This window comes from Plectropomus leopardus, chromosome 20, assembly GCF_026936395.1.
Source record: "Plectropomus leopardus strain MGB_pleo_1.0 chromosome 20, ASM2693639v1, whole genome shotgun sequence".
Taxonomy (NCBI): domain Eukaryota; kingdom Metazoa; phylum Chordata; class Actinopteri; order Perciformes; family Serranidae; genus Plectropomus; species Plectropomus leopardus.
Window position 1 is genome coordinate 19270265 of NC_142195.1, and position 25574 is coordinate 19295838.

General features: G+C 41.5%; 2 protein-coding genes across 3 annotated transcripts in view; both read left to right on the forward strand.

Annotated features, from left to right (window-relative positions):
- ulk1b (unc-51 like autophagy activating kinase 1) overlaps positions 1 to 14599 on the forward strand; it is a 29285-nt gene extending 14686 nt beyond the window's left edge. The window contains exons 9-27 of one of the 2 annotated variants that reach the window (XM_042508863.2): positions 567 to 625; positions 1329 to 1411; positions 1718 to 1768; positions 2735 to 2826; positions 3020 to 3185; positions 3368 to 3422; positions 3819 to 3905; positions 4342 to 4485; positions 4578 to 4726; positions 5785 to 6044; positions 6196 to 6401; positions 6922 to 7043; positions 7418 to 7543; positions 8154 to 8338; positions 8682 to 8866; positions 9503 to 9621; positions 9730 to 9887; positions 10302 to 10437; positions 11609 to 14599. In XM_042508863.2, coding sequence (XP_042364797.2) covers positions 567 to 625; positions 1329 to 1411; positions 1718 to 1768; positions 2735 to 2826; positions 3020 to 3185; positions 3368 to 3422; positions 3819 to 3905; positions 4342 to 4485; positions 4578 to 4726; positions 5785 to 6044; positions 6196 to 6401; positions 6922 to 7043; positions 7418 to 7543; positions 8154 to 8338; positions 8682 to 8866; positions 9503 to 9621; positions 9730 to 9887; positions 10302 to 10437; positions 11609 to 11664 — 2439 coding nt within the window. In that variant the 3' untranslated portion in view covers positions 11665 to 14599. The remainder of the gene's footprint in view (positions 1 to 566; positions 626 to 1328; positions 1412 to 1717; positions 1769 to 2734; positions 2827 to 3019; positions 3186 to 3367; positions 3423 to 3818; positions 3906 to 4341; positions 4486 to 4577; positions 4727 to 5784; positions 6045 to 6195; positions 6402 to 6921; positions 7044 to 7417; positions 7544 to 8153; positions 8339 to 8681; positions 8867 to 9502; positions 9622 to 9729; positions 9888 to 10301; positions 10438 to 11608) is intronic. The other variant, XM_042508864.2, reaches the window with a different exon arrangement.
- A 597-nt stretch (positions 14600 to 15196) lies between these two features.
- On the forward strand, positions 15197 to 24938 carry ccdc74a (coiled-coil domain containing 74A). Its single transcript, XM_042509635.2, has 7 exons — positions 15197 to 15780; positions 17657 to 17704; positions 18487 to 18604; positions 23014 to 23209; positions 23343 to 23443; positions 23559 to 23618; positions 23789 to 24938. The coding sequence occupies exons 1-7, from the start codon at positions 15483 to 15485 to the stop codon at positions 23913 to 23915; spliced, it is 948 nt and encodes a 315-aa protein (XP_042365569.1). The 5' UTR covers positions 15197 to 15482; the 3' UTR covers positions 23916 to 24938.
- The last annotated feature ends 636 nt before the right edge of the window (positions 24939 to 25574 follow it).

Consider the following 25574-nt stretch of genomic DNA (forward strand, 5'->3'; position numbering starts at 1 on the left):
AAATATTTCAATATGATTAAAGTGATGGAAAACACATTCAGTAATTTAAAATAGTAGCAAATGAACTTCATTAATCCAAAACCTTGCTGAATGATCCTTTTACATGTTTTTGTTGGTGCCCAAAAACTGCACTTAAGTCTCTTTGCTGAAAGTTACCAAACAGACGCTCTCTTATGTACAAATCATGTGAAAGATGAGCAAGAAACCAAAAACCCAGCGATTTGCCTCGCCTATCATTAATGATGCTTCAAAAGATGAAACACATAACTTCAAACAAATGCCCTTACCTAATCAGGTCCAGCAGCATTTCTAAAATTATTAGAGTAGCTTCACTCCTTGCCTCAGTGACAGACATGCTAAAACATGTGGTGTAGTGTCATTACTCAAGTAATTAAACCTCAAGCCAGACAATGCTAATAAAATGCTCTAATCTGTGCAACGACAGCATACTGTGCCATAAAAAATGTATGCATCTATAGCATGAAAAGGTGGTATAGCTCAGTTTACACACACACTTACATCTGCAGACACTGACATGTTTCAACTATCTCTCTGACCTTCTTTAGGCTAGCAGTCCCCAGGACCTCCGGCTGTTCTATGAAAAAAACAAGACTCTCAGCCCCAAGTAAGGATTTTCAGTCAGATGACAGCATGTTTAGTTTTTATGCGATTAAGAGATGTTATGATAAAATACTGAAAAACACAGTGAATTTGTCTTTCTTTTGCATTTGTTTATTAAATTTTGTTTATAAGAAATGACAAAAGTTGCTATGATACATCTTAAGAGTACATTAACCAATGCAAAGTGACCTTAAATCTTCAGAAAGACCTCATAATATTTCATTAAAATGTGTCTGTGTTGCTTTAGTCCTGATAAAATCTGATATTTAGGTCAGTCACCAAAAGTAAGCTTCCACAGAGATGCTCATAGTTACCACCATGCCAGCTGGGTTGTTTTAACAGTTGAACAGCAGTTGATTTACAACATTGTTAGAAATAACACTTTAACTCCCAACAACCTAGTTTTTTACAGTAACTTGTCTGGATAGGTTTTACATTTCCATTCAAAGCTGCCTAGTGAAACCACACTAAATGCGAAAGACATCATATATTTTGAAAAGATTATCACTGATGACATTATTTCCAGGGAATATAGATAGCTCATGTTTTGGTTCCAGTATAAACATAAAGAGTAAACCAAGAGAAGCTAAAAGTGTTGCTGTTTCTGTAATATCATTTTTCTACTATGTATTATTTGACCTTTAATAAGTTTTATTTTCTGCACAGCAGCACACACATGCACTGATTGTGGTATTATTTGTTTGCAGCATCCCCAGAGAGACTTCAAGCCATCTGAGGCACCTGCTGCTCGGTCTGCTGCAGCGCAACCACAAAGACCGCATGGACTTTGGTCAGTGCGCATCAAGCACCATAAAATTAATGAAACCGCTGACAATATAGTGTTGATGCAGACCTACACTCATAACTTGATGATGTGGCTTTTTTTATAAATCTTATGTTGTCACATTACACAGCCAGCGGATGTAATAAGAATTGCTGTAAATGTCCTGTTTCTGTTTGATGAAGAAATGCTTTGTTAATGAAGAAAAAAAGACTATATAATGTATTTTTACTTTTGCTTAGTCTCTTGATTTAAGAAATGTTGCTTTGGTTCACTGCCTCCCTTTAATTATATTTCTTCTCGTGTTGTTGGTAGATGAGTTTTTTTGTCATCCATTCCTGGAGGCGAGCTCATCCATGAAAAAGAGTAAGTACAAATAAACAACACCTCTTAATAAAGCTAGGATGGATAATTGTCAGTAATACACAAGTGCAAGAATATCTTGCACCTATAATGTCTCGCACCTTGAGTGTAAAACATTGCACATTTTCTGAAACTATACCACATTTTCTCCTAAGCAGTAAGTACAAAACTTAACAACTTAGCTTAACTATTTCAAAATAAAATGCAGCCCTTAAAATAATGCAAGATTGAAATGTCAAGACTGAATTTTTCATCCAAATGGTGCTTTTATTCCATCATAGGACTGGATCTATCTATGGTATATCCACTAAAAATAAAAATCTTTCTGTAATTATTAAGCATTTGGAACAAACTCCAACACAAAATTTTGTTTAAATGCCTTTCGCAAATAATTTAATCAAAGCTGAAACGTTTAACATCAACAATAACGTCAAAAAATAATAAAAATAGCTCCCTGAGGTTTTTATAGTGTAAAAGTTCCTCCCATGCTGGTACTTTCTCTGCACTTTTAATTAATTGATTTTATCGACGATCATTAAAACAAAATGCAGATACAGATAACTGGCAAAATACCAAATATCTGCCCCAATGATCAGTCAGAGGGACAATCTGTCTTCCCCTAGTTGAAACCACAGCAGCTGCTGTCGTCGTTATCGCTGCTGTGGTAGGCTGCCCACTCACAAGCCAACAGAGCCCAATTGCCATCCACTCTCAGACAGAGACAGCTTGCCTTCATGCTGTGACAGCGTTTTACATGAGGTGCCGAAAAAAATCAGGATTGCACATGAAGCTCTGTAAATGTGAATGTAGCCATAGTGATGTGAACATAGCAAAAGTTATGTCATGAAATGTGCCCTCTGGGCTTTTCTTGTAAACACACCAAGTTTCTGTTTACATTCCGTGTTTCTCACCAAACCGCATTGTGTGTATTCTTGAGTTTTCTAACGACTATGCTGCATTTTGTTACAGCAACTCCTACTGTGTCCATGACCTGCTTCCCAAGCTCTGCATCAGCCAGCTCTTGTAGCAGCTCCTCCACCTCTCACCTCGCCTCACCACCGGTTCGTGTTTATTATTCCTGTATTATTTCCTCTTTGTTTCTCTGTCTGCACCTGAGTAATGAGGCTGTGTTTTTATGTTCAGTCAACCAAGTCAGCACCGCGTTGCCCTTCCTACACTGTGCGCTCTTTATTATTTATTTTTTGTGTTCTTTTTCAAGTTCATGTACTACTTTCTGCTTCGCTGTCTTTGCAGCAGTCTCTTGCTGAGGTTCAGCATTTGCGTGCCAAAGCTCTGGCCTCCCCTACCCAGGAGGCCGCTGGTTTTCTCCTCAAGGATTCGTCTGTAGGTGGTGGCAGTAGCAAGAACTCCTCCTCCTGTGACACAGATGACTTTGTCATGGTGCCTGCTCACTTCACCAGTAAGGATTTTTTTTTTTGTACCCCAGTGTCAAATGTAGCTGTGCATAGTCAGAAGCCTCCAGCTCTGTAGGATAACTTCTCATCATTTATTTATTTTTCATAGACTGGAGCTCTACACTACCTAGAAATTGTTTCTCCATCATTCTTTTCTGTCTCTGCTTTTTTTTTTCTGGTTGTCCAGCAGGTGAGCTGACATGTGAGAGCAAAGTGCTGCCGGACAGCCTGATGAATAGCGGGTAATTAACAGAATGTTTTGGGGAAACTTTGAAAATACATATTTTTGGCTGAAATATATTAAATTAAGTTAAATTTCGAGAATATGTCAAACGTTATGCAAAATATGTTCCTTGCATTACTAATTTCAAATTTAGTGCTGCACTGCTTAAATATCACTGTTATCACATGACAAACATAGACCAGACTGCCATTGTGTCATCGCCAAGGCCACACGCCGTTTTGGGGGAAAGAATCACACTTTAACATAAGGAAAGAAAAAGGAAATGCCAAAAAGCTGTTGTGTCAGGTGTTAGCAAAGTAACAAAGCTTTCACACTAAGAGTGTTTTGTTTTTTAAATGGCACCTTGTTAAAATCCTCATGACGTGTCTCCTTTGTCCCTTCTCCCCTAAATCAGCTCTCTTCTGGCTTCTGCTGGTCTGTGTAGCCAAGTCAAAACTCCACCACACTCACCTTCCTGCAGTGGGTCTCCAAGTCCTGTCAGGTAACAGCACAAAAATGAATGATGTGGTGTTACATGCAGTGATTTTTAGCTCAGGGGGCCAGACACTGTAATATATTGAAATAGTTAAAGGAGAGGAAGAGGCAGCCATGGCCAAAGTAGCTGATGGAGTACATTCCCTGATATCTGGTAAATGAATTTCTTAAATCTCGGATCATTTAATGTTTGCTTTTGCATCACAGACATTGTACGAATTTGGCAGAACTGTTGTGAGAAGAATTTCCTCTCCGAAACATTTGGTGTACTCATTCCTGTTAAAATTGTTGAACTTGTCTGTGCACGCACACGCACACGCATATGCACACGCACACGCACGCACACACACACACACACATACACACACACACACACTAACCTTCTCATGTCTTGTCTAACTGTTTCCCTCGGCACTCTCTGTTCTTCTCACTGTTGCTGGCAGGCCCAGTGAGTTCTTGGGAAGTAATTACAGTGGTAGCTATGGAAACCATGGTCAGTCATTGCCCATCCCAGTCCCAACCCAGATCCACAACTACCAGCGCATGGAGCAGAACCTCCATTGTATCAAACAGGATGGCTCGCCACGGTTCGTGTCTACAAGGACAAACACACATACACAATTCACACTGTTGCACATGTAAATTTGACTGCAGAGACTCATTAACTTTTCATTACCAGGCTGTCAACACCAGTGCGTCGCTGCAGCAGTGGAAGCTCTGTGGGATTTGCTCGGACCGGACCCTCGCCACCATACGGGCAAGGCACAGTTACCACCAATCGCAGGCTTTCCCTGGGAGGCGCCAGACCTTTCCATCTCTCCCCTCAAGGTAGCTCACAGGCTGCTCTTCACTTTGTAAACCAGTTTCACAGATGCACATCACATATTTCTTTGTACTGCTTGTGTTTGCTCTTTTTTTTTGAGATCGCTGAAAGTTTATAAATTTGAGGAAAATATTTTGAAAGATGGAAATAAAAGACATGGGTCATTGAAAGTGCTTGAATTTCTACATTTTGTGCAATAACAATCTTTATTTAGAAAGTAATACAAACTACATTTTTGAAAATGACAACCAATGACAATGATCTTAATTTTGTCTGAGTTCAGCTGAAGAACATTTTTTGACATTGAGCTTTTAACATCAGCAAGGCAGTCATTAAGTAAACACATCCTTCAAGTCTCTGTTGCTCAGCTCACACAGTATATCGTTTGACTGTGTTGTTAGAGAAAGCAGTCCACCGAGTCTGCCATCACTGTAACACAACACAACTGAGAAATGTTCACACATTCAAGCCTCTCTCTCTTTTTAATTGTTGTTGTCTTTGAGCTTCAGTAGAGCCTGCTACTTCTCATTATTAAAAAAATCACAGTGTTGTATCAGTAATCAACCTTGATTCATATCTCAAACTATTCAGTGTTGCGCAATGGAATCCATGGGATTTTGGCCCGAAATGTCCTTAAAAATGTACTTGAATTTGATATTTAAGAAGGTGTGGAAGTCTTGGAAAGGCGATTGGCTCCTCGTTGTTAGTTCTGCCAGAAAATTTAACTAAAGATATAAACTGTTGTGGTCCTCATTTGCCAATGTTTCTGTGAGGCAGGCTGGTCAGTAGATTTTAAAGTTATTCGTTGACAAAATGAACCAACCTCCTACGCACACAAACACTCTACTCACCACCAGTTGCTCTCTTCTCATCTGTTCCTGGTGCTGGCACAGTCTCTTAGCTGCCTGGACGTGCACGCCAGTAGGGCAGCGGGGGATTCGGGCGGACCTGTCCATCTCTGCTGTCTCTTGGTGTTTATTATGTTTATTATGTTCTCTGACTTTTATATTGCAATGCCACCTGCTGTCTGAAAGTAGACATATTTTGAACTTTTGTCTCACAGCTCCTCAGCACATTGAACCCCGGCTGACTTCTCAGCAACACACGCAGACGACAGGGCTGGGCACACGGCTCCACAGCGCCCCCTGTTTGTTGGAGTGTGCCAGTGGAGGTGGCCGACAAAAGATCAGGAAGCAGCACTCAGACCCGGTGGTGGCCCCCTCTGCAGGCCTGATGACTGTCCGCCCTCTACACTCTTCACCCAGACTCAGTGAGCTTATGCAGCGTAACCCCCTCCCCACCATCCTCGGCTCTCCCTCCAGGGTGAGTCAGCTGCGTGTGTGTGTTAGAGAGAGATGTGTGTGTGTTTGTGTGTGTTTAACTCTCTGAAGATACATAGTACAAGAAAAGACTACCAAGCAGTTTAAACAAACCTCTGGTACCTCTCTCCTCTCTTTCATGTCTGTCTCCTCAGACCATCCCTCCATTTGAATTCCCCAAACCTCCCAGCTCTCCGAACCTCATGACCTTCCTGACACAACAGGGTTTGGTCATCGGCTCCCCTTGCAGCAGGACTGCCCCAGCAGAGGCCAGAGACGCAGGACAACAAGCGCTTACACAGGTCACCCCACCTGCTCACTGCGTCCACAGATTCAGTGATGATACCAAGGGCTTTGGAAGGTTATTATTGTTTTTGCTGTTGTTTTCTAATTTTCATATAATTTTCTTGTACTTTTTACAGATTTCTTGCTAATTACCGGTTCATTACTGCTTAAGTTTCTCATTGCCTACTTGCCATGTGTTTTAAAGAAATGAAACCAATATGCTCAGGTTTCCAAGGTTTAAAAGTAACTACCTTTTAGTTGGAGGTGAATCTCCTTCCTTCTTAGACTGTGCAATACCATGAACCTTAATCTTTTTTACAATAGATAAATTACATAACATTGCAGAAGCTGGAGATCTATAGAGTTTGGATAGCCCCTTTCATTTGTTCTTATATATGGAGAGAAAAGGTCAGTCTCAGGGATTAGTAACCTAATGAAGTAGATATAACGGGTCTTAAATATACATGCAAGGAAACAGCTATTAAGAGAAACTAAAATATGTATTTAAACAAGGATGTCTGCCTAATTCATGTAATTTCCTTTCATGTTCTCTGCTCTCTGTCTCCTGTTTCCTGTCTCCTGTCTCTCTGGTGCAGGTCTCAGAGTGCCGGTCGTCTGTCTGACATGCTGCTGATGGCTGCTTTTGGACCAGGTGGACCTGCAGGCGACCGAGGCAGCACAGAGAACCTGACCCCTGAAAAAGCCATAGACATTACAGGTAGGCACCCGGGATGTTGCTAACGACTGATTTCCCTGATGTTTTAACAGAAGCTTAACTTTGACTAGTTGACTAGTCTAAAAGTAAGAAAACACTAAAAAAAACTGTAAAAATGTTGCACTTTTGGTGATAAACATTTTTTAACATATGTGTGTAATTTGGGTTTTTTGTTTATTTACATTGCCGTCAGTAATACATTGAACGAGAATAAAATGTGTTACAGTGGAACTCAAAGTAGATCTTTTAATTCTGAAAATTACAGGGAGAGTTTGTATTGACATAATGTCAACCAGATTTTGGTGTTTATTGGTAAATAAAAATGGAAAATTATATATTCAACCCACCTTTACTCATTGCTCTTTTTTGCCCTTCAGTGCCCCCTGGTAGTGGGGGAGGCCTTGCACCTGGCTCCATCAGCCCTGCACAGGTGGTCTTCACTGTGGGCTCCCCTCCCAGTGGCAGCACCCCCCCTCAAAACTCCAGACAGAGGAAATACTCAGGTAGCACATGCACGTCTGTACATAGCTAAATACATCCTCTCTACAGCAAATGGGAATCAAATTCCACTCAGGCTGCAGCATTAGTATTATGCTCTGCACATCATACAACAAAGAGCACTGGGAAGCGATTGCACTCATTTTCCATGATGTGGAAACTTCATTAAATGTCAGTGTAAGAGGCTGATTTTCTTTTTCTTTTTGATTAAACCCAACTGTGGAGATATGCAGTTAGATTTGCGGAGTAATAACCCAAATGAGTGGTTTTCAGAACACATTATTTTCCAATTTACATTTAAAATACTTATTAAGAGAAAAAATCATGTAGCTGCTGGCAGATGTTTATCATTTACAGGAATGGTGCTCCTCTTAATACAGTGGTGAGCAACAAGTGTGAATACCCCCCAAAAAAGAAAAAAGTGTAGTGGGTAGAACTGAATGCACACACTATTATTTTAAAGTATTCATCAATCGTTGTTCATGTCTATTTTGCTGGTTATTGTACACCTATGATGCAAGGGCAATGCATTGTCATTTGATGGAAAAATATGCATGTAATGAATATTAAATAGAAATTAATTTTTTTTTCCTGCTCTTCCTCTAACTGCTGCAGGCTCGTTCACTTCAGTCAGCCCTGCAGGCTCCTACACAAGCCGCTACCCTCAGACAGGCACCTATCTGGATGGCTTTGAGGCTCCTTCCAGTCCTCGCTACAGTTTCACTGATCCTATCACAGTCAACATGGGCGGTCCTGTAACCTTTGAGCCTCCTGAGCTGCCTGAGGAAACGCTGATGGAGGTGGGAAACAGGTTTTATACACAGCTCTGAATACTGTGTTTTCTATTTATGCATGCAGCAATGACTTCTTGTTTTGTGTGGGTTCATTGTCACGAAACCTTGAGATGATTAATCTCTCTAGAGAGAGTTAAAGAGAACACGGTGTGGTTAAAATGTCTTTAACTCAAGTCATTGTGGCATAATAGCCTTAGGCAGAATCTGAAAATGGAATAATGAAATGGCCTGTGTCCTGTTAATGCTTGTGTTCTTTTAACCAATGCAAACTGAATGTGAAATCACATTCTGGTGTCCTCTGTTTAAAATTGTATCACCAAACCATCTCCCTGTCTCTGTCGAAGCGCAGCAGGAGCATACAGACACGGTGCAAAGCCTGCGTTTCACATTGGATTTCGCCCGCTGTCTGATGGAGGTGGCTGGAGCCCGTGGTGTCACTGCTTTAGGGGAGCAGGGGAACATGTCTCACCCCTGCCTCCTTCAGCAGCAGAGCCTGGTAGCTGATCAGATAAGCTCGCTGAGCAGAGAGTGGAGGTAAGGCTGCATCAACGACAGCTCTGAGTCTTTGTAAAAACGATTATCCAGTTTGGACAGATTATTTCACTGTGGATCTCCTGCCGTGTGTGTGAGGGGAAAAATTCCTTTTTTGTAATTAGCAGAAAGATCTGTCAGATTTTCTTTAGCAGTTGCAGATTTATAGAGCCTGCTTAGGATTTGTGACTGAAATATATCAAAACTTGGACAAGCTGACATAAAAATAATAAGGATGGGAAGTGATGGGTTGAAGAGTTTGATTGCAGAGAAGGAAGAAGATGAGATTATGTGCCTTCTTAGGCCCCAACTGGACAAAGTCTAGCGATGTCTTTTTTTCAAATTTTTGACAGTTTGAAGTCAGTCGTTGGGCCTATGGTTGGTAAAACTTTCAAAGTAGTTTAGGCTTCAATTTGTTCAGACATGTCCTCTTTCTGAAAACATACTGCAGATGAGTTTAAGAATAGAGAGTGATAAAAGACGTTTGCCTTTACGTCTGCTGTCAATCACACGGACTTTTCTCTAACTTTCATAATTAAATGCCAACATTGTATTGTTTGAATTTCATTTCTCATTTGCCAGTTTAAAACTGAATTTTAAGTACTATGTGTGTGTCTGCATGTGTGCTTTTGTCCTTAGTCATGCAGAGCAGCTGGTTCTCTACCTGAAGACTGCAGAACTCCTTTCCACTGCCTTACACACAGCCATGGAGCGAGTCAAACAGGGCAAACTTTACCCATCCTCTACAGTCAAACAAAGTAAGAGTCATTTCATTTTTTCTGTTAAGCTACTATTATACATATTACACAGTATGCACAGTGAGTGTCTTGGCAGCAAAAATAAAATACATTTCTGTCCGTATACAGTAGTGAGAAGGCTAAATGAGCTGTACAAGTCCAGCGTGGCATCCTGTCGCTCACTCAGCACCCGTCTGGAGCACTTCTTCTCCAGGAAGCACCGTCTAATGGACCAAATCACCTCCATTACAGCTGAGCGGCTGCTGTTCAGCCACACAGTGCAGATGGTAAGCCAGGAGGGAAATTAGACAGTTGGGAAGCAGAGAAGGAGATGAGGGTTAGTGTCCAGCTGCAGGCTACGGCGTAATCACTCAGATACTCTGTCTGTGGGCATCAAGCAAATAATTAGCCTTAGCATTTATTACCAAATTAAGAGTATGTACAGCAAAAATATCTCCTCTTTCTTGATATCTTTTTTTATACTAAGGCTGAAAGCTTTTGCTCTATAAATATTGCTTCATGGTCACAGAAATATCTTAAACCATTAGAGCGATTTGAGGCAAAATGGCTAATTTGTTTAGAAAAAACAGATACAAAGCAAGGAACCAAGGTGCATTGCATGTCCCAGCAGTTTATGTTCATATTTTAATCAAGACTTAAATCAAACCTGCATTAACCCGAACATCCTGGTGTCATGTCAGGTTCAGACTGCTGCGCTGGATGAAATGTTCCACCAGGGGGAAGCGTCAGTCCTGCGTTACCACAAAGCTCTCCTGCTGATGGAGGGCCTGTCTCTGCTGCTCACTGAACAGGACGACATCCTCAGTGTTAGCAAATGTAAGTGTGTCTGTCAGCTCACTCACAAGAAGAAGGGATGTCTCCACTTAGCACCAATGTTTCTGCAGCTACATTTTTCTTATCATTATATTTTGTAAATAATTAAATACTATATTTTTAAAGTAAAAAACAACAACATTTACATATTGGTAGACAACAAGACTACTCAAAGGAGGCTGGGACACGCTCTTTGACCCCATGAGAGCTATAGGGTATTACATATGACCAATATACCTGGAGCTGTGATCTTGAGGGGTTACAGCAGATGGCGCTTGAAATAAAATAATTGCGTCCTCCAGTTGCTCTTTTGGTGCACTTTTCTTCACTCCTTGGGTGCGCTCAGCCTGAAAGAACTTTTTGGTTATGCTGGAATGGATGTAGGTCAATATAAACATTTTCTTATAGAAATAATTTGTTTGTGATATTTATTTTAAGATCTTTTCAGTAGAATTGCAGTTCACATCCATATCTTCCTACATATATAGTGCAACAAATTAACCATCGCCATGTTCTATGATAGTGCTATTGAGCCTTTTGGTAAGTGCAGATCAGATTTTACTGCACGTGTTATACCCAAATGATATGATGCCATGACTTCTTCTCCTTTTAACCTCCTTAGTAGACAACTGGCAACTTTTGGAATTATGGAGAGTATGAGAAATTGGTAAACTTGTTCATTTCTGTTGTCATTTTCAGTCGTAACAACACATATTTTAGCCACCTAAAATAATCAGTTTTAGTTGTAGTAAACATAATATTTGGAGTATTTTATTCGCTTTACTTTACACACTAATCAGTTGTGGCAAAAATAGACCAACAACTGCCTGGTATATAAAGTAAAATTACTGTTCTTGCACCAATGAGGTTTTAGTTTTTTTAAGATGGCTAAAAAACTAACCAATTGAGGCAGCGTTTGCTCAGTGGAGTTTCACTTTATGTATGTTTTCTACCTAGGAGTTTTTGTAAACACATATTGTGGTTTGGTCTGCACAGTGATAAAATGAATATATTGGCCTGGGCAGGCTGCTGGTTTATTACAAAGCTAATGCACATTGACAAATAAAAAAAACAAAAAACCCCAACCCATAACACCTGGAAGAAACACATGCTCACACAGTATTAACATGGCTTGCTATGCTGACATACCCACTGTCTTTTTTTTTGTCTGTAGGTAAGGAGTGCATTGAACGACGCCTAACAGCTTTGCAGTCAGGACTCTGTGTTTGACAGTCTGATACTGCGTCTCAGCTTGTGGATATGATGTCAGTCATTTGCACCCTGCACATTATCAACAAACCAAATCTCCACCCACATCTCATGGTTTTCACTTAGAAATGCTTTTGTTTTCACAAGAAAACCACAAGGCTTCAGTTTTCTCACAAGCTTCAGGGCTTGTGTTTTCTTACTGGCTTCAAGTTCTGGACAGGTTGAGTGGCGTCCCCGACACTGAACTTGTAACAGTGTTGGACATGAAGCACTTGTGCCGTGAAAGAATGACTGCACTCACATCTGTGGGAGATGACTTTGCTCCTGGCTCTGAAAATGATATTTTTTTGCCAAGAAGAAGATTCCCCTCACTAAGCGTTACAACTGCAGGAGCAATTATTGCCAAGTAGTCACATACTGCACATACAGTTAGCCTAGCTACTCTGTTAATCATAAATAGATACCATTTAAAGGTGGACAAATATCTCTGCTACCAATTTGCAATAGGTTTACTTTATAAATAAAATGTTAGCTTTTACTAAGATGAGTAGCTAGAGGGAAAGTACACTATCTGCTGAAGAGCGGGAACGGCCAATTATCATTTTCATCACATGTATGTTTGTCTTAATTTGTTCAAATGCTTTCCTGGGTTAATTTTCTCTGGTATCTTATTGTTTCTTGCTTGCTGAAGGGAAGTATAAAAAGCAATGCTACAGTTGGTGGCTGGAAGCGCATGCAATCACTATTGCAAAACTATTGCCAACATTCAAATCTAGTTTTGTTTTTGTTTTCTTTTAAACTCACTGTGCTGGTTTTGGGGGAAAAAAAATTCCCGGGTTTGACAATTTACAGATTCTATACATTGCTAAATGTTAAAGACCAAGTTTCATCACAGAAACAATGACGTAATAGTGATTTTTAAATTTCTTTTTAATGGTGGCAGGTATTAAAGCAACATGAAGAAAATGGGTCTGGAAAACACCCATTACCCCTTTGCTACATGCAAAATATAGCTTTCAATTCAACAGGGACTGAAACTGGTCTGTTGACATCCCTGATTGCAATCACGTTAAAGATGCTGCAATAGCCTGGGATGTATTCTTCAGGTACACAGAAGCTTAGGTACTGCTGTCACTGACAATTTCTTGACACAGTTCCATATTCCTTCTGATTTTATGTTACCAATCAGTTATGTTGGAATTCAGCAAGTATAATCAAATTTGAATGTAGAGCTGACAGGAGAGTAATACAGTCAATATTAGCCAAATGTTACTAAAATTTGTCCCGGAGTTAACGTCTGAATGTTTTTGCACTGTTTAAGTACTGTATAGAACGATCTGGAGTGAGACATGCTTTAAGTGTCTGTAGATACCTAGAAAGATTTAGCTTATTTAGAGATTTCTATTCCATATTTTATTGCAGTTTTAGTTGTATTATAGTTGTGTTTGATGTGAGAATGCTGACAGAGAGATGGTATAAGCTATGAAACTGTAGGAAGATTTCTTTAAGAAGAAAAATTGCTTTATGCTGAAAAAAGATTGCATTGATTGTGTTGTGTTCTGTTTCAGAGTAGTCTGTAGGTGGCGATTGTGTTTGATTTTGAAACTGTTGATTTGGAATGCTTGTTGAAAATATGGATTTTACCTGAAACATTTGTGTATTGTTGACCACGGCCACACACCCCAACAGGACACCTTTGCGCCCCTAAATTGTGGGCCTAATGGGTAGGGTCAACTTTGGTTGCCGTTAAAGAGAAGTTTGTGTGCATGCATGCATGTGTGAATGCTGTTTGATGTATTAACGGGCAGTGGGACAGAACTAATAATATTGCTCTGTAACAAGATGTGATGGGTTTGATTTTTATTTAAATGTGTGGATGTAGTTCAGCAAAATCCCCTGAAAATTGAGGGCTCTTCTGGTGTCACCCTCAACCAGGCCCAGTGTAACTTAGTTTTCACTGAGGTGTTTTTTCCTCTGCTTTTTTAAGTTAATTAAGATGGCAACTTAGTGCATATTTTAGATTGTGTGGTTAGGGCTGAAGATAGTTTACGCTGACATTTTGTGCAGCCAGTAGCAGTCAGCAGAACAGAACAGAGGAAAGGTTTTTCCCAGTGAAGATTTCTCTAAATATACAAGATGTGTATTCGCTTTGTGGCCTTTTGTCTTTTGTGGGATAACTTTTTCGTAAACTTTCGTAGGTTGTAGTCTGCCGAGAGCATTCTGCGTTTGTATATTGTTTGGGTGTACATTCCTAATATCATACACAGCTTCTCTGTTCTGTTCAGTCATTTCGTATCGGCAATGTCTCAAAAGATACTGGTAGCAGAAAGTGATGACATCTGACCTTTATAAAACGGATGCATGTGTCACTTTTTTTTGTTCCCTACTATCATTGATATTGGCCATTTAAATTATTCTTATCTGGGGTAGAGGTTGAAAGATAAAAGTAATTTGTGAAGCAGTTGCACTACTTAAAGATTAGAGTGGTTGGTGTAGAAAGTGCTGAACTGTCCTTAAGTACTGACCCCTGACCAGCTCCAGGGCTTCTGATTTAAGTCTCACATAAAGATAAATGAAGTGTAATGTTTGCACTCCCATAACAGATTGGTCATTGATTTGGATTATTCTTTTTGTATGTTTGTGAAGAACATACCTGAATGTTTTCATTTTGTGTTTTCACTTTACAACTTCTGTATTACGTGTAAATATTGTAAATTAAGTTATTGTTGTTGTTGTTGTATATATGACGCTGCAGGCACAGAGAGAACAGTACCACACCACCTATACATTTCCAAAGAACAGGCCTTCTGCTGATCTTCCATATTGTCTCTCACTGTTGCAAACACATTTTAATGTTGTCATATCTATGACAGACACACTATCTCAGTGTCCCTGTGTGTGATGTAACCTTTACTGTTTGAGAGTTGCAACATGAATAAAGTGAAAGGAAAGGTGATTTGTTGTAAAGTAAAGCGAATTTCCTTTACTGTCATGGCACTTCAAGTTAAGGAGGCATTTTATGATCTTTTATGCCTGAACCTGCACTAGTAGCTGGTCTGCTTTGTACAATATAGCACTCGCATTGTTTAATCTAAGACAAAAGATGGAAAGAAATGAGGGTCAAATATTAAAAAAGACAAACATTGGACAAGAAAACTAAATACACCTGCTTTGTCACATGGCAAGACAAAAGATGACATAATTTATTGCATCTTCTCCATCACAAGAGATGGTATTGTCCAAAATATAAGCTCAAAGCCCCACACTACAGATAGTCAATAGTAAGTTATAACAACTACTAAGTATTTAGACATTAATTGGTACATTACATGTACCAGCTGTATAAAATGCAAAATGAATAAATATATAATAAGGAAAACACAACCTTTTCACGAGGTGCAATAGTGCCCCATTGTGACTGAATTATCTTGACTTTTTGTTATAAGTTTCAGGCACTGAAATTTTTTAAAACAATAGCTCGACCAATCGAACGGCTATGTTTAAGCAAGAGGCGGGACTTTACGTAGCTTTGAGAGCGGAAAACACTTAATACGGAAGTGTTTGTTGTCAGGGAAACGTTGTGTCTGAGTGGGGCGCATGTCAAATGAGTGCCGAAGACTTGAACTGTTTACAAGAAGCAGACTTAAGCAAAGTAATAAGCAGGCTTTTGTGGGATAACAGCGTAGTTTGATCTGTCCACACTGTAATTTAATAGTAAGAGAAAACACAGTTAGCCATCGGTGCTAGTTTGTTAACAGTTAACTCGCGCTGAAACAAATCGTCGCCGCATTGCTAGTAAAAGAGGCTAAAATGGTTCGTTAGCTAAACGAGCCAAAGCAATGTCAAGCAACAACCTGCCCCCTGTGCGGCATTTGCCACAATGGACCCGGGTTGGGCGCCTCGGGAAGCCCTGCTCTCCACGGCGTTTACTGGCGAACCACCAGGGACAGCCGGTGCCTGTGGCCCCAGCGACGGACAGAGGAGTGTGGAGGTCAGCGGCAGAGGAGTCCTGTCACAGCGACACGGACCCCCGCGTCGCTTCAATGCAGAGGAATATCCAGTTCCTCCAGCAGCAACACAAGGAAACTCTGGAGAAGCTCCATGCAGAGATAGAGTATCTCAGACGGGAGAATAAAGGTAAAGAAACCAGTGTGAGAGCAAAATAACCATAATTTGTTGTAGTATGAACCCACTAAGGGACTGTTCTGTATTTATTAGAGCCTCCACGAAGCTACAAATACTTTTTCCTTCCCTCCACCATGAATTAGTTGTTAGATTTTAAAAACGCACTCTTTGATGTTTAAAAGTCAAACGTTTAAGATCTCCTTGAATTGCATAGGTTTTTCACTCATGTCATGTTTGCTGGTGAGTTTGTGTAAACTGTTTTCTCTTTTTTTGTAAATAAGACAAAGGGATTTTGATGAAATATCACTATTTCAAGCTTCTAATTGTTTTTTTTTTGTTGTTTTTTTTACATTTTCAACTCCATTATTTTGCATTACAAAAGCGTTATGAAGTCTCTATTGATAAGGTGAAGCAATTCTTATCAGCTTGTTTTTATTAGGAATCAAATGTCAGTAAAAAAATGCATAGCACGAGATTAAAGTGGGCATGTCTGTAAAAGGGAGACTCATGGGTACACATAGAACCTATTTTTATTCAGATATCTTGAGTTTTATCAAAATACAAACTGAACTTAGAAGGGTTATTTAGTACGCTTCCTGAGAAGCTAGCATGACATGGTTGGTCCACTGGATAGCTTTAAAACTCAGCCTCAGGTACAGCCTATTAAAGACAGGGATGTTGAACAGCGAGTGATGCAATGAATACATTTAAAAAAAGTCATGTACGGACCTAAAAGTTGAAGCTGAAGTCCTGGTGTTAAAGAAGCCTTGTTTGTTTACTCATGTCATGCATGTTGTTTATTTTGTGCAAATGGTTTATTTTGATCATAGATTTAAATGAGGCATGTTGAATAAATGGATTTTGATTAAATATCACTATGACTTAGATTTGGTTGTTTTTTCTGATGGAAATGATTGTCCCATATAATCTGTGCAAGGACCATCAGAAAAATAAATATTCAATGAGAATTTCTGTTTTCTGTTTTGATCAATTATGTAATTTTGGCTTAAAATTGGCAGTAAAACAATAACAACAAAAAACAGCCATTTAAAGTTGTATGCCCCTCCACAAAGCCAAAATTAAAAAGAAAAAAACAAGTCCCTCCCCAGTGCTTAAAAAAATATTTGACATGACTCCCCCTCCTTTCACCACTCCCTCCCCTCTCATAGATAACAAACAGTCCCTAATTTGGGATAATCATAAATGCTATATATTTGTTGACAACTGAATCAGAAACCAGTAAGTTTATGCTGCTTTTTTAGCTACAAATGCATGGTATAGTCTACCATGATAATATAAGACATAAGTTCAAAACTAGCAACAACATGCTTTACAGAAGTGAAGCAAGGGGAGAAAATAAATCAAAGAGACTGATAAAACAATTTATTATAATTTTATTTCCCAAGAGGAAATTTCCATGTACATCAAGGATCAGCTAATTTATGGACACATGGCCCAGAAGAGTAACCAATTCATTGTAAGAATCCATATCATCCATATCACTCTTCTGTTAACAGAAGGTTGAACTCAGTAACCTGTCGTTGTGTCCTCACTCTGTACGTAATGAACTAAAGTAAATGACAAAGACCTTGCTGCCTCCTCCTGATAAGGTGTGTTGAAAGGAACGACATTCAATCTAGGTACCGTTGTCGCATAGCAACTCCAGGGTTTTGATGGGCTCTCAGTGGGAGGTGGACACAGATCCAGTGTCACTGCATCTCACCACCCACCAGGAGACTCCCCAGTCATCTGTCTTTGTGCCGTCACAGCAGTCAGGCCCCCATGGAAACATGGGCTGTTCGTCGGGACTGTGTTACAAGACTGTGCCTCTTATCTGCCTCCCTACAGTATGTCACACACTAAAATTCTCCTAATATGGTTGTTGCAGAGTTGCAGTATAAGATGATAATGGAGCCTCCCAAGTCAAGCACAAAAGGTAAGATGTCATTTACTGTTTTTGTTTTGCTTGCGGTCTGCTTAATTGCTTGGGATACTTTTAATTAGGGTTGGACAGATGATCAGCCTGGCTGATTATTGGGGACGATATCTGGCATTTTGCCAATTATCTTAATCAGCGTTTTATTCTAATGTTTGCTGATATTGATTAATTAAAAAGTGTAAAGAAAGTGTCAGCATGGGAGGGACTTTTATTTTGTAAAACCCCAGGGAGCTATTTTATATAGTCATTTTTTATTTAAATTTTCACTTGACTTTATAAAAAAGTTACTGGGAACTTGCTGCATATGATGTTGAAAGTCTCAGTTTTGATTAAACATTTGCCAAAGGCATTTAAACAAAGCTTTATGTTGGAGGTTTTTTTATATTCCAAATTTTGAATATTGACAGAAAGATTTTCATTTTTATTGTAAATGCCAATCAGTTCCAAATATGGGTTACTGGTCTCATTGACTACTAATAATCGGAATCAGTATTGGCCCTGAAAAACCAATATCGGTCGACCCCTATTTTTGATAAGTATACTCTATGGATAAAGTCTTTTAACACAGCATATGTCGTTTCATATTGTGATATCAATATACTGTTTAGAGTGTATTGCCCAACCTTAGTTCAAAAGCATTCCCTAAAAAGAAAGGTTATGTTTTATTCTTTAGTATATCATGCTAGCCCAATCAGTAAAACTCAGTCAGCCAAATAACATTTCGGAAAGAGAATTTAACAATTTCTAACGATCTTCATCTTGGGTCCTCTTCCTTCTAGGAATGACACGCAGTCGAAGAGGCATTCGACCACCGACTCAGGGAAGTGAAGCTCGTACAGGACTCTACCTGGAGGAGCCGCTGCAGGACACGCGACCCTCACAGGACCAAGCACTAAGGTGAGTTTCCATCCAGCTTCATCTGGTTCTTACCTGGATATTTGCTTCAATAATGCAATCAGATTTTAAGATTATTTTATTTTACTAATTTTATTTCTCTTTATATAAGCCCATGACAAAACCGATAGTTGCATTCATTGTTGGTTTCACACAGCTGTCAAATAAGCTTGGACATTTGTGAAGAAGTGAAAGACAGGTTCACAAAGTGATGTGGACCGTGTGGTTTAACGCTGACGTTTTAAAAAGTGTCAAATCAAAAGTTGATGGACGCTGTGTGTTTAATTCTTTCAGTTTAGTTTGCAGTCCAGTCTTGTGGCTCCTCTTATTATATTGGTGTGGCCAGTGGTGCAGTGGAGGGTATACAAAGATATGTGGGGTATACCCAGCTCTTCTTCTTGTTGTGTACAGTATATCCATCTCGCAGCCAAAAAGCCATTGGAATATATAGGAGAGTATACACACTTCCTTGTCTGTAACCTACCCATCTACCTTGTAGTACACCCATCTCATCAATAACCACTACACCGCTGGGTATGGGTGTCTTCTTACTTTAACAAAAGGGGCATATGGAAGGGCCCATACCATACCTTTTAGAAAAGATGCTGGGGCGGCCTCTAGCTCACCTGCTAGAGTGTGCGCCCCATGTTCTGAGGCTTTTGCAGTGGCCCGGGTTCGTTTCCAGCCTGTGGCCCTTTACTGTCTGTCTCCCACATTTCCTGTCATTCTACAGCTGTCCTATCAATAAAGGGAAAACTCCCAGAAAAAAAAAAACATGCTGTACATTACTAATTGAATGCTTTATCAGGTGTTTCCAGATCACAAAGTTGTACTTGTTTTAAAAAATTCTTATCTAAGGCTTTTAGTGCTTGCTTATGCAAAGACCCGACTGATGTTAAAGTGGTGCAGATAGCCTGCAGCCACCTTCTGAAACAGCCATATTGAGAGATGCAGATATAACCACATTACATTTTTTACCATTCAAATTTCCAGCTACATTTCCTTGTGATGCTTAAAGAAAATGTTAAATTTTATAATCACAATCTGTTTTTGGTTGCAAAGTATACATTATTATTTGTACTACTGTTTAAGCCACACAATTGCTGATTGGATTGAGGGATGGAGCTTGATGGCGAGCATCTGATGGCCGGGCCTTTTCCCATGGGGCCTGGCTGGGCACAGCCCGAAGAGGCAACATGGGACCTCCTTCCCATGGGATTACCATCGATAGGAGGGACCAAAGGGGTCAGGTGCGATATGAGTTGGGTGGCAGCCAAAGGCAGGGACCTTCGCGGTCCGATCCTCGGCTGCAGAAGCTAGCTCTAGGGACGTGGAATGTCACCTCTCTGGTGGGGAAGGAGCCTGAGCTGGTGGCGAGGTTGAGAAGTATCGACTAGATATAGTTGGCCTCACCTTGACACATAGCTTGGGCTCTGGAACCAGCCTTTTCGAGAGGGGTTGGACTCTCTTCCACTCTGGAGTTGCCACTGGTGAGAGGCGCCGGGCAGGGGTGGCAATACTCATTGCCCTGCAACTCAGTGCCTGTATGTTGGAGTTTACCCCGGTGAACGAGAGGGTAGCCTCCCTTTGCCTTCGGGTGGGGGGAAGGATCCTGACTGTTGTTTATGCCTATGGTCCAAACAGCAGCTCAGAGTATCCACCCTTTTTGTAGTCCTTAGAAGGGGTGCTGGAGAGTGCTCCTTCTGGGGATTCCCTCGTTCTGCTGGCGGACTTCAACGCTCACATTGGCAGTGACAGTGAGACCTGGAGGGGCGTGATCGGGAGGAATGGCCTCCCCGATCTGAACCCAAGTGGTGTTTTGTTATTGGACTTCTGTGCTCGCCACATAACAAACACCATGTTCAAGCATAAGGGTGTCCATATGTGAGGGTAAGGGTGTCCTGATGCACTTGGCATCAGGACACCCTAGGCCGCAGTTCTAGGGCCTAGGACTGCACCCTAGGCCGCAGTTCAATGATCAACTTTGTAGTCTTGTTGTCGGACTTGCGGCCGCATGTCTTGGAGATTCGGGTGAAGAGATGGGCGGAGCTTTCAACCGATCACCACTTGATGGTGAGTTGGCTCCGATGGTGGGGGAGGATGCCAGTCAGACCTGGCAGACCCAATGTATTGTGAGGGTCTGCTGGGAACGTCTGGCAGAGTTCCCCATCAGAAGGAGCTTCAACTCCCACCTCTGGGAGAGCTTCGACCATGTCCCGGGGGAGGTGGGGGACATTGAGTCCGAGTGGGCCATGTTCCATGCCTCTGTTGTTGAGGTGGCCGATCGGTGCTGTGGCCGTAAGGTGGTCGGTGCCTGTCGTGGTGGCAACACCTGAACCCATTGGTGAAGGATGCCATCAAACTGAAGAAGGAGACCTACTGGGCCTTCTTGGCCTGTGGGACTCCGGAGGCAGCAGACAAGCAGAGTGCAGCTACGGCGGTCGCCAAGGCAAAAACCCGGGCATGGGAGGAGTTTGGTGAGGCCACTGAGAACGACTTCCGGACGGCTTTGAAGAGGCCCTGGACCCCCATCCGGCGTCTCAGGAGGGGGAAGCAGTGCTCTGTCAACTCTGTGTATGGTGGGGACGGTGCACTGCTGACCTTGACTCGGGACGTTGTGGATTGGTGGAAGGAATACTTCGAAGACCTCCTCAATCCCACCGACACACCTTCCATTGAGGAAGCAGTGCCTGGGGACTAGGGGGTGGACTCTCCCATCTCTGGGGCTGAGGTTGCTAAGATAGTCAAAAAGCTCCTCGGTGGCAGGGCCCCGGGGGTGGATGAGATCCGCCCAGAGTTCCTTAAGGCCCTGGATGTTGTGGGGCTGTCATGGTTGACACATCTCTGCAGCATTGTGTGGACATCGGGGGCAGTGCCTCTGGACTGGCAGAACGGGGTGGTCCCTCTTTTTAAGAAGGAGAACCGGAGGGTGTGTTCCAACTATAGGGGGATCACACTCCTCAGCCTCCCTGGTAAGGTCTATTCAGGGGTACTGCAGAGGAGGGTCCGCCGAATAGTCGAACCTCAGATTCAGAAGGAGTAATGCGGTTTTCGTCCTGGTCGTGGAACTGTGGACCAGCTCTGGACCCCTGGCCGGATCCTTGAGGGTGCATGGGAGTTTGCCCAACCAGTCCACATGTGCTTTGTGGACTTGGAGAAGGCAATTACCATGTCCCTAGGGGAGTCCTGTGGGGGGTTCTTCGGGAGTATGGGATATCGGACCCCCTGATACGGGCCGTCTGTTCCCTGTACAACCGGTGCTGGAGCTTGGTCCGCATTTCTGGCAGCAAGTCGGACTCATTTCCAGGAGGGTTGGATTCCGCCAGGGCTGCCCTTTGTCACCGATTCTGTTCATAACTTTTATGGACAGAATTTCTAGGTGCGGCCAGGGCGTTGAGGGGGTCTGGTTTGGTGACCTCAGGATTGGGTCGCTGCTTTTTGCAGATGATATGGTCCTGTTGGCTTCATCAGGCCGTGACCTTCAGCTCTCGCTGGATCGGTTCGCAGCCGAGTGTGAAGCAGCTGGGATGAGAATCAGCAGCTCCAAATCCGAGACCATGGTTCTAAGCCAGAAAAGGGTGGAGTGCCCTCTCCAGATCGGGGAAGAGATCATGCCCCAAGTGAAGGAGTTTATGTACCTTAGGGTCTTGTTCACGAGTGAGGGACGGATGGAAAGGGAGATCGACAGGCTGATCGGTCCGGCATCTGCAGTAATGCGGACTCTGCACCGATCTCTTGTGGTGAAGAGGGAGCTAATCCGAAAGGCAAAGCTCTCGATTTACTGGTCGATCTTCGTTCCTACCCTCACCTATGGTCATGTCCCCACCATTGGGTAGTGACCGAAAGAACAAGATTGCGGGTACAAGCCGCCGAAATGAGCTTCCTCCGTAGGATGGCTGGGCTCTCCCTTAGAGATAGGGTGAGAAGCTCGGTCATCCAGGAGGAGCTTGGAGTAGAGCCGCTGCTCCTCAGTGTTGAGAAGAGCCAGATGAGGTGGCTCGGGCATCTAATTAGGATGCCTCCCGGACACCTCCTTGGTGAGATGTTCAGGGCACATCCCACCAGAAGGAGGCCCCGGGGAAGACCCAGGACACGCTGAAGAGACTATGTCTCCCGGCTGGACTGGGAACACCTTGGGATCCCCCGGGAAGAGCTGGACGAAGTGGCTGGGGAGAGGGAAGTCTGGGCTTCCCTGCTTAGGCTGCTGCCCCCGCGACCCGACCCCGGATAAGCGGTAGACGATGGATGGATGGATGGTTGAATGGATGGATGGATGGATGGTGTTGTACAAACAAGGCCAATGAATCAATTTGAGGTTCTACTCGTAACTTGAGGTGTAGCAGCCAGGCATTTACATCCCAGGCTTTAACAGTTTTAATGTTGCTTTTAATTAATATATTCTCAATGAGCAGCATTGGACAGGGAAGCGAAATTTTGGGATCTGCCAGGCAGGAGCGTGAACCAGAGTTGAAGGGGGGCCTCATCACTTCATTACAACCTCTACGAATTCACAGCAATCCCTCCCATCCACCGCGCACTCCCACACTACAGGAGTGTGAGGTCATTATCCGGCAGCTCTACAATGCGAACAGTTTACAGTCTCAGGAAGTAAGTTCCCACAGACAGTCAAAATACATTTGTTTCAATCATTAGCATATGAAAGATACCACATTTATTTATTTATTTCAATAAAGATTTTGTGGAATACTTTAGAATTCTATATCTACATTGTCTCATTTAGATTATACGTGTGAAGGCATTGCTGAGAGATATTGTTCTGAGCAAGAAAATCACCCCAGAAAACTACATTCTGACAAAGGCCTACCTTGTTGATGGTACCAGGTAAAGTGGCAGAGAATAGAATGTTATCGTTTTTATCTTCTCAATTATACAGTAGTATTCCCTGAAACAAATAGCACAGTAATAATAAGGCTTTCTCTTTTTTTGGATCTCTTAGAAAATCTTCAGAAGAAAAGAAATTTCCAAAACTTGGTCTTCAAACATTTCCAGAAAAAACGTATGTCACTCTGTCTCTCTCTCTTTGTCTCTATGTAATAAATTGCTCAAACCACCATTATACTGCATTTACTGCCTTTTGTAACCAACACAGAGGCATTTTAGGATGCTACTCGTGACAAAAAGACATCTTGGCCCCTGTTATTTGAATCTACATGTTTCCTTTCCCAGTTCTGGACCCTCTAAGTCAGGGGTGGTCCTCCCAGCCCTCAAACAGAGCCTCAGCTCCACCATCGCAGAAAGACAGAGGAGGACCCGTGCTGTGCAGAAAGATCGTTTCAAAAGGATGGTGCAGTGACACGATCAGAACTCCCACAACGTCAGCTACATCTGTCTCAGGACTGCAGCTTGCCACTGTTGTTCTGAAAAGCCTCAGTTAGAAAAATGGACTGTACGTATGTATGTCCCATATTTTATTTTATTTTATTTTATTATATCATTTTTTAAAGATGATTAAGGGGTACAAAATGTACTCATGGAGGTCTATAACATGAAAAGATTGAAATAGGTCTTTGGCCTTAAACGTTTTTCATTTTGCACACAAAAAGAAAAGGAAAGACTGTCTCAAATCAAGCTTTGCATTGTTTGGTAAATTTATTTATTAATTACCAAATAATGCATTTTGGGACATTTGAAGTATTAAAGTTCAACATTTCTAACTTAACACTGGCTGCTTGTTTTCAACAAGCTGAGTCAGATTTCAGCTCATTTTAGTTTAGCTTTTTGCTACACTTTGTTGTAATTCTGATGGAAGAACTGTTGTATTATGTGTAACTATATAAAACTAATTACACATATAATACAGCAAAGTATTAAAAACTCAAAACAACCTAAGTTAAGCTTCTATAAATACATGCAATTCGTAACACAAAGAAACTACCAGGCTTATTTTTCAGGCAGTTTTTTCATTGGTTTGTGTTCACGTTGTATGGTGTATCTGGCCAGTGTGATACCAGTCAAGCACTACAGTACAACTGAGCACAACAATACAAAACTATTAAATTGTCTTGATTAATGAGCGCTACCTGTTTTTTTTCTCCCAGACTTGTACTCCCTCCTGTTCTTTTCACAGATAACGTTCAGCTTTGGCCAAAAATTTTAACAAACTCACAGCTGTGTGAATGTCAAAATTTAAAAGCACCTGGACAGCTTTCATAACATGAATTGAAACTTTGCTTGTACTTGTGCAACAAAGTAGGGCAGGTAAAGAGCTGCACGCAGACAGGCGGGGCAGACAGCTCCTGGCATGAACCTGGCATAGCAAACTACAACTCTAAATCCTTTACAAAGAAATGTATAATAAAATAATAATATAGCATTCTGATGTGTCAATGTCAGCATACAACTTAATACTCGTGCCCATTTGCCGTCGCTATCTATAACTGGAAACCAGCTGCAATACAGAGATCTGTGACTCAAAGCCAGTGGTGGATAAAGTATGCGAAAGCCATACTAGAGTAAAAGTACAGATATCTTACCAAAAAATGACATTGGTAGAAGTTTATAGTAAAGTATCTGGTATTTATTTAAATAAATGTCAAAACTACTTTTATGATATTAGACGTATTTAAGTAGGCCTACTGGAAGTAAAAGTAAAAGTACATGCTATTTATAAAAAAAGCAAGCTGTCAGAATTTTGAAAATCCTGAAGTTCATTTCTTCATAACATGCGCACCTCTTTAAAAATAGAGCTTACATTACACATGAAGTAAAATTTTCACAACTTTAAGGATTTTAAGCACAAAATCCCATTTGGTCTTCCCTTCCATTCTTTCATTTGCCCATCTGTCCCTTCCTCCCTCCCTGCAATGTCATCGCAGTGACAAAAATCTGTCCACACACACAGACATATAAACACATAGCAAACTCCGAATAGCTTCTATGATAGTCCCTGATACAATAGGTGTCGTCCAGACCATATTATGCCGCAATGACACCAACAGAATCACAAGGTGAA

Excerpts from the sequence above, each read along its gene's own strand:
- ccdc74a (XM_042509635.2), top strand. The coding sequence starts at position 15,483 with ATGTCAAGCAACAACCTGCCCCCTGTGCGGCATTTGCCACAATGGACC. Across the intron at positions 17,705-18,486 it reads TCCCAAGTCAAGCACAAAAG|GAATGACACGCAGTCGAAGA; the intron begins GTAAGATGTCAT and ends TCTTCCTTCTAG. Across the intron at positions 23,444-23,558 it reads TACCTTGTTGATGGTACCAG|AAAATCTTCAGAAGAAAAGA; the intron begins GTAAAGTGGCAG and ends TGGATCTCTTAG.